Source organism: Protopterus annectens, chromosome 13.part0 (genome assembly GCF_019279795.1).
Source record: "Protopterus annectens isolate FY-2018-M chromosome 13.part0, PAN1.0, whole genome shotgun sequence".
NCBI lineage: Eukaryota > Metazoa > Chordata > Ceratodontiformes > Protopteridae > Protopterus > Protopterus annectens.
In genome coordinates, this window is record NC_056747.1 from 216,613,617 (window position 1) to 216,631,600 (window position 17,984).

General features: G+C 43.5%; 1 protein-coding gene across 1 annotated transcript in view; it reads right to left on the reverse strand.

Annotated features, from left to right (window-relative positions):
• NCLN (nicalin) overlaps positions 1-17,984 on the reverse strand; it is a 336,835-nt gene that overhangs the window by 251,230 nt on the left and 67,621 nt on the right. Inside the window, exons 3-5 of the mRNA XM_044053743.1 lie at positions 16,445-16,593; positions 13,050-13,061; positions 5,035-5,075 (exon numbers count right to left, since the gene is read on the reverse strand). Coding sequence (XP_043909678.1) covers positions 5,035-5,075; positions 13,050-13,061; positions 16,445-16,593 — 202 coding nt within the window. The remainder of the gene's footprint in view (positions 1-5,034; positions 5,076-13,049; positions 13,062-16,444; positions 16,594-17,984) is intronic.

Sequence of the window (17,984 nt, forward strand, 5' to 3'; positions counted from 1 at the left end):
TCTGTTGAAGCGTCCCTGATTGATTGAGAAACGTGCCCTGGGCTGACATAGTGTTCTTAAACGTTATGACAGCAGCACGCATATGCACGACTACGGTTCTGCCTTAACACTTCATGCCAACTAGCTCTCAACCTTCCATCTCCAAAATGAGGAACACTTGCCTTCATAATGTGGAACAAATGGGCAAAATGTGGAACATATACTAATGGCTTACTAACAACTTCAACTAGGAAGGTCATTGGATGATTAAAATATGCTGGTTTTACTTATAAAGAAGATCATTTAATGAATTAATATGATTAAATTCTATTTACCATGTTTTTCACTTAAAAAATTCCTAACACTGAATGTGTGACAGACTCTTTCATTGTGGAACTTTAAGAAACTTCGAGGAACATGAACTTTTTAAGACCCCAAATGAGGTACGTTCCTCGTAATGAGGTACACTTGAGAGGTATTGCCAAGTGAAAAATAACTTACGTACAGTAAGTATACTATAACTGCAGAGATTAATACACGACACGGTTAAATAAATGTTGCTCTTATACACTTACAAAGTTACCAGAATGACAGAGTTTGCGTTAGCATGCATTTGCTGAAGGATATGATGTCTACAAACTACTGTAGTATTCAATTAAGTGCCACAAATGTTATTAGGAACAGACTAAAGTATAAGGCCAAAAGTGGACATTCTGTATTTCTAGGCAGTTGGGAGGCATGCGTAAAACAAAAAATCACCACAATGTACACTGCTCGGCGAAATCCTACTGCTAATATGTTGATTTCTTTGTAACGTTTGAAAAAACTTCTACCTAAAAAAAAGAGGTAGATAACCAACTATTCCACGGAAAAGCTGCGCAGACTATGATTAATAAATAAACATTGTTACTTTCCATTACTAATCTGTCATTTCCCAGGAAAGCTTATGTCTTCATTCAGAACCATAAGTGATCTTAACCTTCGGGAAGTTTATTCTTTAACAGTAAGAGAAAGGCAGTTCAGCTTTTTCCCACCTTTAGTAACACCATTATCTGTTTATTAGAGTTAACAGTGTTGCCCTGATAACGGAAAAGTATCAAAATATATATTTTATTTTAATGTCTCACAGTGATGAGGTAAAAGAAAAAAGTGAAATTTTCTGTTCACAGTTGCTGGATGTCTGGATTTAGTGTTAGCTACTTTTGACTACAATATCTGTAACATTCTTTGTTAATTAACAGTATACAGACCAAATCATTTACATGGAGATAAAAAACGAGAAAAAACTATTTCTCCCTCCTAACTCTTATCTGTTCCTTGTTAAGCAATTCAAAATGTATAATATCCAGGGATGTGAACACACACGTTTTTATACAGACATGTACCTGTGTACACACATGAATTCTATAAAAAGTAGGCAAAAGAAAACTGTTGTCAACAAGGCACTCTCATCTCAACATGATGCAGATAAAATGAAATTATTTCACTACAAATTTTCACTCCAGAAAGTAGAATATTGCCAATCTAATAACATAGCTTCCTATCAGAAGTGTGAAGAACTGAAATGATGAACCTATACACTTTGAAAAATTCAACTACTATTCAGAAAATAGGAAATTCTGAAATTTGCAGTTACACTATTCAGGTGTCTTGCCTGTACCCTCTCCATACCCCAGTTACTTTCTCTATGATCACTATACTTCAGAGTAGCAGGAACACCCCAATATCACAACCTTCGACTTTTATTCTCTTTAAATCACACTGCAGTGGTTAAATCAAGGATTGCACTTAAAGCTCCCCGGACACCAAAACGCACCACATCATCATCAGTAATTTAGCACCAACTCACACATTATAAACACACAAATGAAATGTTTACATTCTGCAATCCGGTCCAAGTCATACTTACATCACCAAATAGAAAATCTCTTCCATTAAGCTATACAGAATTCTCTAGTAGTGGGTTTCCTGGCCTCCTGCAGAATGAGTGTGAGAGATCCCTTGTCCTGTGTGAAGAGCCATCCTGTGAGGTAACTTGAAAGGACTGGCCCTGGCCAGAAGAAATAGGTAGAACCTGTACCATCTGGACCAAAAAGCTGTCTCCAAAGAGATTCTGGGCCTGTCCCACATGATCTTGTGCATGACCTTTGGTAACAGAGGGAAGGGGAAGCATACAGAAACACCCTTTCCAAAAAAATACATGTTCTCCACTTTCAAAGAGGACTTGCCACTCTAGAACTTGGGAAGTTGCCTGTTCAGAGGGAAGGCAAAAAGATCTACTTTAGGAGTATCCCACTGTTGTACAATGTCCAGGAAAAGCTTCCTGTGTAGCATCCATTTGTAAAATATCTGCCCTGGAACTGCTCAGATTGTCTGACACTAGAGTGTACTCAGTGGAATTTATACTGCCTAAAGATTCAATTGGATGGCCAATTGCAAAATCTCAAATCTGAACAGCCAGCATGCAAAAAAGTTAAGGTTTTGTGCCCCTTGCTAGTTTATGTACTACATAACCATGGTGTTGTCTATGAAAATTCTCAAAGATCCTGGAAACCAACAAGAAATGTAAAGCATGAAGATCCAGAAATAGAGCTCTCATTCTATTAGTTTGATACAGTCCCTTGTTGCTGGGAGACCAAACTTCCTGGATTTTGTGAAGAGGCCTCCCCAACCCTGATCAGAAGCATCTTGTGTACAAATCCTGAATGGAAAGATGAAGCTGGAAAGGCAGACAGAGGCACAGAGAAATTTGTGGAATCCACCAAAAGAACTCAAGTTATTAGCAAGGCAAAAGGATGAGAAGATCCACAGGGTGCTAGTGCTGAAGCAAAACACGTCTGAAATACCACTAAAACTTTTTCATGTGCAGCCTGGCAAAAGGAACAGAAGAATAGTGGAGGATAAACACCAAAGCTCAAAGAATTTCTCTTGCAGAGGAAGAGGAGACTAAAAATAGACAAGGAAGGACCTTGGGAGGAGGAGGAAGCAAAGCCATCACAAGGTCTGAATCCTGCAACCCCATAAGTCTTGCAAAGGGGTAAGAACAGAGAGCTGTACAAAGAACCCCACACTGTGAAGTGAAGCATATTGCATTCAAGATCCTGATGCAGGCTCAGGTTGCCCAAATAAGGGAAAATTTAAAACTACCTGAAGTCTGCAGAAGGCTACAACCTGGATCGGACATTTACTAAAGGCTCTAGGAGCTGCAGAAAGACCAAAAGGCAAAGCAGAGAACTGATAATGTAAGGAAGAAACAGAGAAACTTTTAGTTATGTACTCACCATAACTTCAGATGTTTGGGATCCATCTCGCCTACATTCTGACTGATGGGTTCGGAGCCGATCCCTCGGCTCCGACTCGGCACGCTTATGCCAAAGAGCGAAGTCTCTTATTGGCTGAGCTTACTATATCCCAGGATGCACCACTACCAGTCCCCCAGATCTAGTTTGTCCGCATACATGCACACATGCACGCACTGATTATATAACATCGTCAGATGGAACAAGATAAAACAGTAGAACTCAAAACCGTTCAATCTCTTCTGATCTCCAAGGCAGGGGGAAGGAGGGTGGGTATTAGGAATGTAGATGGATCCCAAACATCTGAAGTTATGGTGAGTACATAACTAAAAGATGTTATGTGATCCTATCTCGCCTACATTCTGACTGATGGGACAGCGTCCCTAGCACCTGAATCCTGGGTGGCTCACTGGAAAACACTCCCGAGTACCGTGGAACCAAATGATGCTCGCCCTTTAGATGCCACATCCAATTTATAGTGGGAAATGAAAGTGTGCGGATTGGACCAAGTAGCCGCAGCACAAATCTCAGAAATAGCGAGCTTGGAATGAAAAGCTATAGAAGTCGCCATAGCTCTGGTAGAGTGAGCTTTGATAGATGTTGTAAGTTGCTTATTCGAAGAGGAATAAGCCTGAGTTATACAATCTCTAATCCATTTGGAGATAGTAGCTTTTGTGATGGTAAAAGCTACTGTCTGAGAAGGACACAAACAACTGGTCTGATTTACGAATTTGCTGAGTCCTTTCTAGACAGAAGCGCAATTGCCTGTGAACATCCAATTTATGGAGAGTGTATTCTGCTTCATTGGAGAATTTTGGAAAGAAAACTGGTAGCTCTAGAGGTTGTTGGAGACAGAGATTAGAACAGACCTTTGGGACAAAAGATGGATTAGGCCTAAGTGATACTCTATCCTTGTGAAAAATCAAGTACGGTGGTTTGATAGATAGGGCTTGAAGCTCTGAAACTCTTCTTGCAGAGGTAATTGCAACTAAGAAGGCAGTTTTCCAAGACAGATATTTTAACTCACATGTAGCAGCCGGTTCGAAAGGGGAAGATGTTATGGCACGAAGTACCAAATCAAGATCCCACGGAGGCGCAGGATGAAAAACTGGGGGTCTTAACAGCCCAGCACCTTTAATGAAAGTTTTGCATAATCTGCTGCTCATCAACGGTGGATCCATAGTTGGACTTTAATAGTAGAGACAGAAGATCCTTGATTAAACAGGGATGTTAAAAATTTCAAAACCTCTGGGATTGGAGCAGTGATCGGGTCTAAGCCCCTGAGTTGAGCCCAGATAGCAAACCTCTTCCACTTACTGAGGTACAATTTCTTAGTGGTGGGTTTGTGGGCCGAAGATAAAATGTGAATAACTTCCGGGTCTAAGGTGTGATTTCTGACTAAAGTCGGAAGTGGAGGAGCCAAGCTGTCAACTTCAAAGTGTGAAGGGACTGGTGTTGTCGTCCCGACTGATGAATTAGCAGATCCGGAGTTAGATCTAAAGTCCAAGGATCGTCCACCGCATGTTTCTTCAGGTAGGGAAACCATACCTGGCGAGGCCAGTCTTGAGCAATTAGTATCATTGTGGACCCCAATTGAGAAGCTTTCTGAATGACTTTGGGGAGAAGTGGAATCGGAGGAAAGGCATAAAGTAGCCCTGTTGGCCAAGGTTGTGCTAGAGCATCCATAGCTGATTCCCCCTGATGTGGAGTCAAGGAGAAGAACCTTTTGCACTTTGTATTTTGTGGTGTTGCAAACAGGTCGCAGCAGTCCCCATCTTCTGAAAACCTGAGCTGCTACTGTTTCATTCAGGGACCACTCGTGAGGAGAGAGAATTGTCCTGCTTAATCTGTCTGCCAATATATTTGATTTCCCCGGAATGTGGGTCGCTACCAAGAAACGGCTGGTAGCTACAGCCCATTCCCACACCCTCATGGCCTCTCTGCAAAGGGGGTAAGATCTGGTCCCTCCTTGTTTGTTTAGATACCAGACCACCGACATGTTGTCTGTGTGGATGGCGATAATGCCCTGAGGGAGAAACTTGTGTAAGGCCTGTAGGGACAGAAGTACAGCCCTCATCTCCAATACATTGATGTGGAGAAAAGTTTGTCCTGGAGGCCAGGAACCCTGAACTAACCTGCCCAGACAATGCCCCCCCCCACCCTGTCTGGGAGGCATCTGTCGTCAGGGTGACCACTGGAGGGAATAACAAAGGACTTCCCTGATCTAGAGTGGATGTCTGAAGCCACCACCGAAGGTCCCGTTTGCACGTTTCTGTAATCATAATGGGGTGATTGAGGGGAAGATCCTGAAAGGACCATTGAGTCGATAATAGCCACTGAAGAATCCTCATGTGCAATCTTGCCAGAGGAACTAGAAGAACCGTGGCAGACATCGAACCTAAAAGTTGCAGGACCATCCTGGCTGGGGCCTTGGATCTTGAAAGCAGGGCTTGAACTTGGCCTTGTAAAGTTTGGATCCTTTCGGTAGGAAGAAAACGCATCAATTTTGGGTCTATCTCCGCCCCTAAGAACCTTATGCTGAGAGGGCAGCAAGACAGACTTTGACCAATTGAATGTAATTCCCAGGGTAGCACCCAGGGAAAAGGTGGCTTTGAGGTTGTCCATTAGTAGATGACTGGTGGTGGCAGTCAGGAGCCAGTCGTCCAGATAGGGAAACACTTGGAATCCAAGACTCCTCAGGTGAGCAGTTACTACTACCAAACATTTGGTGAACACCCTGGGGGCTGTGGTGAGACCAAAGGGCAGAGCACAAAATTGGAAATGACCGTCTCCCAGGCTGAAGCGCAGATACTTCCTGGACGCCCGATGTATCGGTATGTGATAATAGGCGTCCTTGAGATCTATGGAGCACATCCAAACATCCTTCTCCAATAATGGGAGAATGGATTGTAACGTGACCATTCGAATTTGGATTTCGTGACGGATTGGTTTAGTCTGCTGAAATCCAATATTGGTCTCAGGTCCCCTGTCTTTTGGCACTAAAAGAACCTTGAGTAATTTCGGATCCGATCTGGTCTGTGGGGACGGTTGGATGACTCCTTTTCTAGCAGCTTTAACGCTTCTGCGGCTGCAATTTCCCTTTGACTGGGTGGTGGGTCCGGGATTTTTTTGGACGGTGGGGGTGAGTGTGTGAAGGGAATGGTGTAACCTCCGGCAATAATCCGAAGCACCCATCTGTCCTGAGTGATTGACTCCCAGGCTTTTAGGTGCTTGGCAAAACGGCACCCGACTGGCTCCGGAGCAGCACAGCCGGGCAATCCCTCATGAAGTGTGGGAGGCTGAAGAGCCACTAAAGGACTCGCGGTCTCCAGAATTGCGGGGCCCTCTGCCGCCTCTGGGACGGCGTCTCCCAGAAAAATTTCCCCGTCCTCTGCCTCTGGAAGGGGAATCTTCCTGCTGTTGATGGAAAAACTTACGTGATTTGCAGAACCACATCTTCCCTCCTCCTTTAGCCTTGGGATAAGGCCGAAAGGGAGTGGAATAACGTGCACCTACGGCAGATAAAGTTTTTCCTTCTTGCTCACAGCGGTAAGAGTGTCTTTAACCTTAGGTCCAAACAAAGAGGACCCATCAAAGGGAGCGTCGGAAGGAAGACTTGAAGGCCTCCATAAATGACACAACGGAGCCAGGCTTGTCTCCGTGAGAGCCACGCCTGTGCCTGCCGCTCTACCGCCCTTCGGCCGCATATGAAATGAGCCTCATGGACGAGTTAGAAATTGAAGCAAGGATAGCCAACTGAGAGCTAACCGACTGGGCTAGCTGCTCAGGTAGGTTACCTGAGAGGGAATCTGACAGCTCCTTGACCAGATCCCTCTGAAGCCTGGTAAAATGTGCCAAATAATTCAGGGACCTTAAAGTAAAGGCCGCTGAAGTCAGGGTACGCTTCCGTGCGGTCCATGCTCCTAGACTCCTTATTAGGAGGATGGACGGACGTTGAAGCCTCTGCCACGTCCTGTTGTGTAGCAGATGCCACCACCATGGCATCTACAGCCACGCCTTTAGTCAGGAACTCCTTCTCGGGTGGGGCAGACAAAAATTTGTTAGGACGAGAAGGGACTGGTTCCACGGTATCTGGATGTTCCCACGCCCTCCGACAAACTAAATCCAGGAGCTCGTCAAGGGCGGAGACACCCAGGAGGCGGAGGGCTGAGCCCCAAAGGCCTTGGGAAGCACTGACTCATCAGCAGAGGGGTTTGGATATCCAGCCGCCTCGTTGTTTGAGGATCTCTAAGATGTCTGCAAATGAGACATCATCCGAGGGCGACTTCGGGACCCCTCCGCATCATCAAGATCAGTGTCCGATGTAATAGACTCGGGGAGTCCACGTGCTTCCTCTTGCACGATCTCTTCCTTGGGGCTCCTCTGAAGACAACTCGAAGAACCCTCAGGAGGAGGGGAACCCCCAATGGGGGTAACCTCAGGCCCAGGGGCTCCGCTGCCTAAGGACAGGGGAACTGCCAAAGACCCAGTCTCCACGCCCAGGGAAGGTGCCGGTAAAGCCGGAGAGATGGCCGAAGAAGACTTGGCCAAGGCACTCCTCATAGCTCTAAAAGCCGGACCCCCAGAATCCTGGGAGTGTCCGGTCCCCGGAGCCATGATAGCAGACGGAAGTCCCGCAGCCGAAGCACCGAGAGGGAGGCTCGGAACCGACAGCATAGGTCCCGAAACATCACCCCCAGGTCCAGCCGAAGAAGTCAGTGTACCAAACTCGGACCCGAAGGCCGGGGTTGGAGTAAGGGTCGGAGCCGACCCTAAGACCTCCACCGGCTCCAACAGCACCTGCTCCGACGGAGCAGGCGGTCGGAGGAGGAATGGCAATGACATGGGCATGGGCCGTCGGCTCAGAAGCCAACTGGGTCGGAGCGAAACAAATTTTGAAAGACTGGGGACTGGAACAGTCTTTGGAGCACCCTGTCTATGTCCGAATCTGACATCCTCGATGACCTAGAGGATACTGAATGGGTTCGAGATGGCCTCTCCAACGGCCCCAAGGGGCTAGGGGACCGGCTCCGAGGCGACTCGATGACTATCGGCGCCGAAGGAATACCCACACTAGTTTCCATCGGTGCCAAGGAGGACTTCGGCGCCGAGGAGGAAGTGTCTGAGCGGACAACCTTTGTCGGCTCCGAGACCAGTGGAGCCGACGAAGGTGACCCGCCTCTCGATGCCCCAGCCATCGGCTCCGAAGCCAGAGGAGTCGAGACTGGTGGCATCGAGGCAGACCATTCCGCCCTCGGCTCCGAAGTCCTTGGAGCCGAAGGAGAAACCTGCCTATGTCTTTTGGCGGTCGGATCCGACGGACTGGTCGGAGCAGACGCCCTTTTCTTTTTAGCAGGAGAAGGAGAGGATGCTAAAGCTTCTTCAAAGGAGGGTTTTATAAGACCTTTTAATATGAGCTTATTTTTCCTCTCTTGGAGGACCCTCGAGGAAAAAGCGTGACACACGCTGCAGGACTCCTGCAAATGTTTTGCACCCAAACAATAAACAGAGAGAGTGGTCATCTGTGATAGACATTTTAAAGTTGCACTTGGTGCACTTTTTAAAGCCTGAAGGCCTAGGTACCTGAGACATTCCGGTGAATTAAAGCCCAAAACACAGTACAAACACTGTAATTAGAAAGAAATTCTCTCTTCTTTGTCCTTCTTTACAAGAAAGAGAAACTATCAACAGTATAAAGGATCCGAGATCCTAAACAAAACAGAAGTCACCTACAATCAAAAAGACCGGAAAGGCCTTTCCACACAAGAGGTACTCTAGTCAACACTCACAACACAAGAATTTACCAAGTAAATTTCACCAAACTCACTCTAAACACAAGAATAGCTGTTAAAACAGCTTTTGTTGAAGAAAAAAGAAATTCCTGACAGAAAAACTAGTGAAATTAATCACTACTTAGCTCAGCCAGCTCGAGACCACGTCTTCACTTGTTAGCGGCAAACGAGATCTGGGGGACTGGTAGTGGTGCATCCTGGGATATAGTAAGCTCAGCCAATAAGAGACTTCGCTCTTTGGCATAAGCGTGCCGAGTCGGAGCCGAGGGATCGGCTCCAAACCCATCAGTCAGAATGTAGGCGAGATAGGATCACATAACATCAAACATTTCCTGAGAGGGTGAATAGGAATGGAAAGATAAGCATCCTTAAAATCCAGAAACATTAGGAAAGCCTTACGAAGACTGGATAGAACATCTTCAAACAGGAACTACGAACAAGCTGGAATAAAATGCCCTGCAGAGAAGGTGAAACTGGCTGAATGGCTACCTGATCCAAATGGTCTTGAAGAATTGAAGGAAAGAGGGTAAGCTGGCAGGGGTGAGGTTGGAAAATACCTAGAGAGAGGAACAGACTTCCAAACCATGAAATAGCCTTTCTGAATGATGGAAAGTACCCAGACATCTGTAGTTAAGTACTGCCACACTGGAAAAAAATCAAATCAGAGGGAGAGAGGAAATCTGGGCAAGGGGGCAGAAGAGGTTTAATGTGAAACGGACACAGATTTGTCAGGAAAGGAAGACTTGACCCTTACAGCCCTGAGAAAGCTCATCAGGAAAAACCCTTTTGGAAGACCTCCAAGTCCAGGGAGGCTGCTTCTGCTGCCCCCCCCACACACACACACACACACACACACAAAGGAAGATTTTATAGGGATTATTTCTCTAAACCTTAAGGATAGGCGAAAGATCGGCTTAAGATCCTGCATGACCTTCCCCTTCTTCTGGTTGTCTAAAGAAGAGTCCAACAACTTAGCCTGGATATCATCAGGAAGGGACTATAGCCACAACCAAGTGGGATAAGCTAATTCTTCCAATCAAACAAGATGAATTGGGATTACTGGATTTAAAGTGGCATTTCAGAGCTACACAGCAGAAGCCTAAAAATTATGAAACGGGGGGGGGGGGGCTCAAGAAACAAGGAGAGACTGGAATTTTGGATGCGGATCTTTATGGAGAATTATCATACAGAATATTAATATTCATAAAGTAGCAGAAGGTATTCCAAGAACTAAGCCAACACGTGAATGGATTAAAGAGATTCTGCCAATAGGGATGATTGCAAGTAGGGATACAGAAAATAAGCAAGGGGGGGGGCTGGTATTTATTGGAGTTAACTGTCAAAGGAACCAAGGTATTGAGAGCAAATAATTAAAGGGGGAAAGGTAACATAATGGGAAGACGGCAATAATTTATTTGAACTGTAGGTTAGAGAACAATATCAATCCTTGATAGAGAAGGCAGAGTATAGGCAAACAGAAAGAAATGGGGGGGGGGGTCCTAAATGAAAGATGAGCATTGTTAGTTTTTAGTAGAAGCTGCTCTTAAGAAAGGAATAATTGGCACAACATATAGAACACTGCATGATAACTACAAGAATTAATCAGAGGAGGTTAGAAACGACTAGGAAGAAAGACTGGATAAGCAATTCACAAAGAAAGAATAGAGGAGATATATGCGTGTCTCCCAAACGTGCAACAAAATCTAGAATAATTAGGATTTTTGCTTGGAAATGTTTATATAGGTATTTTTATACCCCCAAAGTAGACTCCAGAGAATTTTTCCCCAGGTATACAGCAAATGTTGGAGGTACGATGAGGAAAGAAAGAGGTAATTGGGAACATTTTCTGAGAGTGTAATAAGCTGGCAGACGATTTCCTGCAGACTACTCTATCAGAGATACTGGGTGAGCAAATTGGTGCATCTAGGGGAGATGATTTTGCTGAGCTATGACAGAATCAGAATTGCCTAGACACAGCAAGGGCTTGCAGAGTTATTATGGTGGCTGCCAAAGAAAGTAATTACTAGAAAATGGAAATCAAAGTCTAACCCCACTGTATTAGAAGTAGTGAATATAGTAACAGACATAAATTAACTAGAAATGGGATCTTTAGAAAATGGTAGGAACAAATTAAATAGAAAAAAAAGGCAACTGTGGGAACAATAAATACAGGGGAGGAATGAGGTTTGATAGAAGGCAGGATTTGAATGAGCTATGTAATGCTTGACTAACAATGAATGGGCAGATTATAAATCATGTACAATGTCTGCAGCTAAAATTGTGTCAATATGGTTTGTGACGTATAATGCTTGCAGCTAAGATTATGTCAATAAGGTTTGTTTCCATTTACAAGCATGATTAGTTATTTAAATTTATTTACCGGGAAATTCCGACTGGACGCAGGTCCTTTTTCAGCAAATGCCAGGGGAGATAAGCTCCACATCATGTACTGATAAACAGTGATACAAAGTTGCAGAAATAGTAAACAACATTATAGGTTGTTGGCTTTAATACAATACCAAGATATTGATTATCAACAGTATATACAGTAAATGTTACAAGTTAAGATAGTTTCTTGTCGTTTATAATATTAGTAACAAAGTTGTCAGACAAGATGTTAAAGTATGTAAAGACAACTAGCTATTTCTGACTGCGGTTAGTAGTGGCGGTAGTATAGTTGGGTTAAGAGTCTAGGTGGGGGGGGGGATAATGGTGGGGATGTTAGTCTAGATTAGAACAAGGACAAAGAGTGCAAATTTAAGTGGAATTTGAGCGCAGTCTTGAAAAGGCTGCTGGAAGGTAGAGTAGTTATAGAGGGTGGAAGATTGTCCCAAAGTTTAGATATGGTACATGAAAATATAGCTTCTCCTGCTGAGTTTTTGGGTTTGACAGTGAGTTGATTTTTGTTGCTTGATCTTAGGGGCCTAGTGGGGTGATAGGTTTGAAGAAGTAATTTTGTGTATTCTGATGGAGAGATGATGGCATTGTCTTTGGCAAGAATGTTGAAGTGGGGGGTGTTTTGGGTAGTGATTAGTAAATTATCACTAACTTAGCCAAAGATGTTTTTTTTTTTTTTCCCCTTAAATACAAGAGAGAGAGAGAATACCGCCTCAGAACGGACCCCGATGCAGCAGCAGCACCACCATACAGGAAGTATTAGCAACATAACAACTACAGTTTAGAGTAACAAGCTACTTGAGCAACAGAGCTCATAAGGGAAATGACTGAGGACTCAGCTTCTAAATCTGACATAGCAGACAGAATACCCCCAAAATGAGAAAAAAAAAAATAGCACATGTCGAATCATAGGAGGTCTAGTAGTTTATGGCTCTGAAAGCCATGGTGGCAGACATGTACACTTTTTGCCTTATCTGTCCACAGCTCTAAATGCCACTGTCAGAAGGTAAAAGCCTGTAACAGGACAGTAACTTAGAAGACTTATCTGTAGGAAAATTACTTCAGGATCAGAAGATGGGCTTTTATATAAAAACTTCTAATCTTCAGGAACTTTATAGAACTCCTCAGGTGTCTTTTGAGCAGGAGGCCGAGCGCCAAAAGCCTGTTAAGCAGAAGAAGGAAAAAAAAAAAAAAAAAAAGTGTCTAAAACAGCAACCAAGATTAGATGGACTGCTGCTGAAGGCACGGTTGGATCAATCTGCAAGACTCTCACAATACCTATTTTGGACATCAGAAACCAGGGAACAAACCCATTTAAAATGTCCCCCTATGCATACAATAGTGTCCCCAAAAGACAGCTCTTCAAATGGGGGAAAATCGAGGAAAGGGAATCCTCTTCAGAGCCAGAATACTACCCGAATTGATTTGAGAGCAGAAGAAAAGGACTCCTCCCCAGAACTAATTCCATAGCTTTCTCAGAAGAATCAGAATATCAAGGACATTTAGAAATAGAGGACCATGGATTAGAGGAATGAACAGATAACTCGAGGGGGAGACTTGACCCAGAGTGAAATCTTGACACACTGTGTGGATCCTTTTCTACAGGAGCCACATATCTGGCAGTTTATTTACCAAATGACGATTAGCCCTAACAAAATTAGTGGGTTCAGACTCTTGCCTGACTTTAATAAGGGATCAGGGACACCCCCCTGACAAGAATTTAGGGAATCCCTCTAGGCCCCTTCGAAATGATTCCCCCTTGTGTACAGCAGATGTAAGAACAGCCACAGTAGGTTGTGCCGGTCAGAAGCACCATGTTGGCCTTCAAGTGGATTACAACAGAGGGGGCTGATGTTGGAACTAAATGATCCTTGTGCTCTTCATCCAGTCAGATGGAGATTTCTGGAAGAGACTGGATAGCAAAGGGTCTAGTATGCTTTTTTTTTTTTTTTTGATTTTTTTCTTAAGCAGTGGCTGAACACTGGGGCAGATGAATTCAGAAGCCATGGCTCCCTCAGCCAGAAGCTTCAAATCACTGGTCCCCTAAACAGATAGGAAAGACAAAACAGACAGATGTGGTACAAACACTTGACAACTATCCCACAAGGTACGTTTGTGGGCAGATCCTAAAGAAAAACAGTCTTGTGTCTATCCTTATAAGGAATTCATCTCCCACTCACACTTTCCCTTCCTGGATGACATGTAAAAAGTAATACAGCCGAAGGAAGGAAGCAAGTAGCTGTAGCACTGAAAAAAAGATTTGCAGACTGAATATAAATGTAGGGTTCAGACTGGCAGCAAAGAAGTTCTGAGGATTAGGCACTCGTACATCACTTATTTACATTATGCTTTAGATGTACGACATGCATCTAACACAGGGAATCTTGAAGGAACTAAGACTTATGCTGGTTGGACATTCAGCTATCCTCAAGCAGGTTATCTCATTTGTAAAGGAATACCGACAGACAGAGAGACATAGCGAGCACATTGCGTGTTTACCTGGGGTACAGCACTAACCCACAAGAATCAATTTCAGACTTAGTCAAATTTAAAATGATTACATAAACAAAAACAGACAATCCCACATAGAAAATTTACACATAGTACATAAAATCTAACAATGTACAGATTATATAACTGAATGTGCCAATGACAGAAAGGGAAGAGTGAGAGAGAATGAGAAAAAACTGGCAGAAGAGAAGGGAATTCCAACAGTCAGTGGAAGGGATAGGCAAGGTATACGGTTTACTTGGCTCAACAAAACACTACTTGGAGTGTTTGAGTTTATTTTTCTTTAATTGGTGTATCTACTCCTCCAAGCCACAGCAGCTTTATAAACATAAGTTAATTTTAGTACACTTCTGAGAAATTATTGTCCTTAAATCATAGCTATTAAGCATCCCATTATACAGGTTTTAAAATAAGAATAGTATCTAATGATTCATATATTCAGTTTCACAATCTGATACATTACTAATGCAAGTCTTAAACTGTTGATTAATAGGTGCAACTATCTGGCTCCAAGCCATTATAGTACACAAGACAGTGCCCTCATCAAATCCTCTAAAGCTAGCTACAAAAACAAAACTGCAATAGATTCTAAGGACAACCATAAGGCCTTCTATAGTTAGGTCAAAAATCTACAGGGTAATGCTCAGATCTGCTTGGAGCTACTACACAATGGTTTACTGACCCAACAGACACTGCCAATATACTGACTAATAGATTCAGTGCCAACATCACCCCCCTCTCACCCCCTAAAGGGACAATCACAATACCAGAGGAATGCTTAACACCCAATATTACAGCTGCACAGGGTTAAAATAGCACTGTCCAAGGCCAACAATTCAGCTTCCATGGGACTCGACAACATCCTGGCCTGTGTTCTACATGAACTGCAAAATGAACTGGCACCACACACCCGTGTGCCCTGGTCAGTCACAGCTTCATTTCTGGCTATGTCCCCACTGAATGGCGCACTGCTGCAGTCATCCCACTCGACAAAGGGGGTGAGACTACAGACCCTGGGAACTACTGCCCCATTAGCCTGACGAGCCTGGTATATAAGGCTATGTAGAGCATCATCATGGACCTAATAAATAAGGACACAGGTAATTCTCCAGACTCTAGACCCCATGCAGTTTGGATTCAAGGGTAGATCCTGTCTGCAAAGCTTGGTGGACTTCTTAGAGTCTGGTACCAGAGCTGTGGATGAAGGCAAGGTAGTTCACATAGCCTACCTCGATCTGGCCAAGGCCTTCAATACAATTCCTCACTCAGGAATCATAGATAAACTTATTAAATTAGGCATCAACCCCTATGTCACAAGGTGAGTTGCAAACTGGCTTACTGATAGAACCCACACAGTGACAATAGCAGACTCCAAATCTGACTACCAACCAGTCACAAGTCGAGTCCCACAGGGATCGTTCCTGGGCCATCTCCTGAGTCCAGGCCAAAACCAAAGGATTCTGGCTGACCAAGTTCGCAGGCAACTGCAAACTGGTTGCCATCATTAGCTCCCCAAATTATGTCGACATGCTACAGAAAGGCCTCACAGAGACCAATGGCTGGTGTCAGAACCATGGCCTTAAGTTAAACGCCAAAAAAATGCATAGTCATTCCCTTTGGGAAGAACAAGGTACCCATGAACTACCACATCAATGGTAGTCCATTGAACATCGAAGGTGTCATAAGAGATCTGAGCAACCTATCCTTTGATAATCACATTGCTACTGTGGTCAGAAAATCCTTCCATGTGGCACATCTCATTACAAAGAGTTTTGCCTCCAGGAAGAATGAGGTCATTGTCGCACTCTACTCTTCCCTCATTAGACCAGTTATTGAGTACAATGCCCCATTCAGTATGTACCTCACTAAACAGATGCAACTAGAAAGACCACAAAAATACCTCACTAAAAGGGTCCAAGCCTTAAACACTTGCCCTATGCAGAAAGGCTATAAAAAAACTCCCAACTTTTCTTGGTATCAATATCGCCTACTTAGAGGCAATCTATGCCTGACCTACAAAGCCATGTCAGACCCAGCACTGTTGGGCTTGCTACACTTAAAGAAATCCCAATCCCTTCATGCCACATGTGCCAGAGACCTCAACCTCATCATCTCAATTGACAAAACTTGTTAGAGGGACAGGTTCCTAACCCAGAGATGCCCATGCTCTGGAATATAGATTTCCCTTACATGTCAAGCAGAGCACCTCACTGGCCCTCTTCAAGAGAGATCTTGAAGAGTTGATGGGAAATATAAAATTCACCCAGGGAATCATTTCTGTTAGACAGGGGCCCGGGCAGCATGATGCCAGGGAATCTTTTAGGCTAAGCTTGTAAAGGCTCCAGGGCCATTAGCCTAGTACACACCAATGAACCTATAACGCTGCATCAAATGTCAAAGACAATCAGGGAACAGCTATACCACACTACTACTTCACTGTAAGACAAGATAAAATCATGTGATAACGCACCTTCTGCAGCAGATGATGAGCCTTGGGAGACAGATGCCACCTGAGTCTGCTCATATATAGAGAGCAATTCTTCATCTTCTACAGCAAAGTAAACTGGGACAACAGTCTCTGTAGCGATGAGCTCTGGCTCGATCTCTATAAAGTGCTGAAAAAAAGAAATGCGCTATTAATAAACAATCAGAATTTTTTTCAGAATTGTCATTTTTAATTATTATAGTTTTATAAGCAGGTTTATCCCCAGATGATTTAATTATGCAAAGTTGTATTAACAGCACTCAGAGATCTGCCCCCATCATAGCAATAAGACAGGCTTTCTTCTGTTACTCCTTTCTCATACAGCACTCAACACCTTCCATACAACTTAGCAAAAAAATTCTCAAAACACTACGGCTTACTCATCACATTAGAGCTGCATTTCTCTTCCTCTTTTACTTAATATGAAAGTTACATACATTTCAACAAAATCTTTACTCCAAGTTAAGTTATCACACTGACTTAACTATAGTAATCAATACGTACATTTACTCCAAAATCATTATTGCAGTAACATAATTGAACCATTAATTACAGCAGGATACAAACTAGATAGATAAAGGCAAGTATTACAGAGAGAATATGGCTATAGACAAAACACATGGAATGAAATATTTTCTATAAAAGGTACTGGGTTTGCAAAGTTTATATGAGCTACCCTAGTGCTTTAGTAACACTATTAAAAAAGCCTATACAAAAAATTACCGAAGGCATAAAACTTCATTGCAAGAAATTTTAACCATGTACACTGCTGACCTCTGCTGGCAACACAGCTATATGCATGTGTGCACACACTACCAGTGGACCTGCACAAAAAAGGTTGAAATAAAATCATGTATCATTAGGGTTACCACCTTTTGCCCCTCATTCAACCCACCCTATCCACCCCCACCCCCCCATATCCACACCTATTTTGCGACAATGTTCACGTCAGGGGAGGTGAGATGGCTTATTTTTCCCTCATCTCATCACACTAGCAATGTTTTACTTTTTAAAAAAAAAAAGAACGTAATTAGAGTCAATTTTAAGAAACACCAATACTCTTACTTGTTTTGTTACACAGAATACCAGAGTTTGTACAGTGTTTTCCAGACTACTGCACACTTGTTCTGATTTCTGGACAAAAATCCAGATAGGTAGCAAGCCTTCATAGACCCTGTCTTTACTATGAAATATACTATCTACCCATATTAATCATTTACATAAACTCTACACTGTGTGTGTGAAAGAGGGAGGATAGAGGAATGGCGAGGATGCAGGGAGTAGAGGTGGCAAAGGTGGATGAGTTTAAGTACTTGGAATCAACAGTTCAGAGTAATGGTGAGTGTGGAAGAGAGGTGAAAAAGAGAGTACAGGCAGGATGGAGTGGGTGTAGAAGAGCGTCAGGAGTATTTGTGACAGACGAGTACCAGTAAGAGTGAAAGGGAAGGTCTACAAGAGGGTAGTGAGACTAGCTATGTTATATGGGCTGGAGACAGTGGCATTGACAAAAAGGCAGGAGTC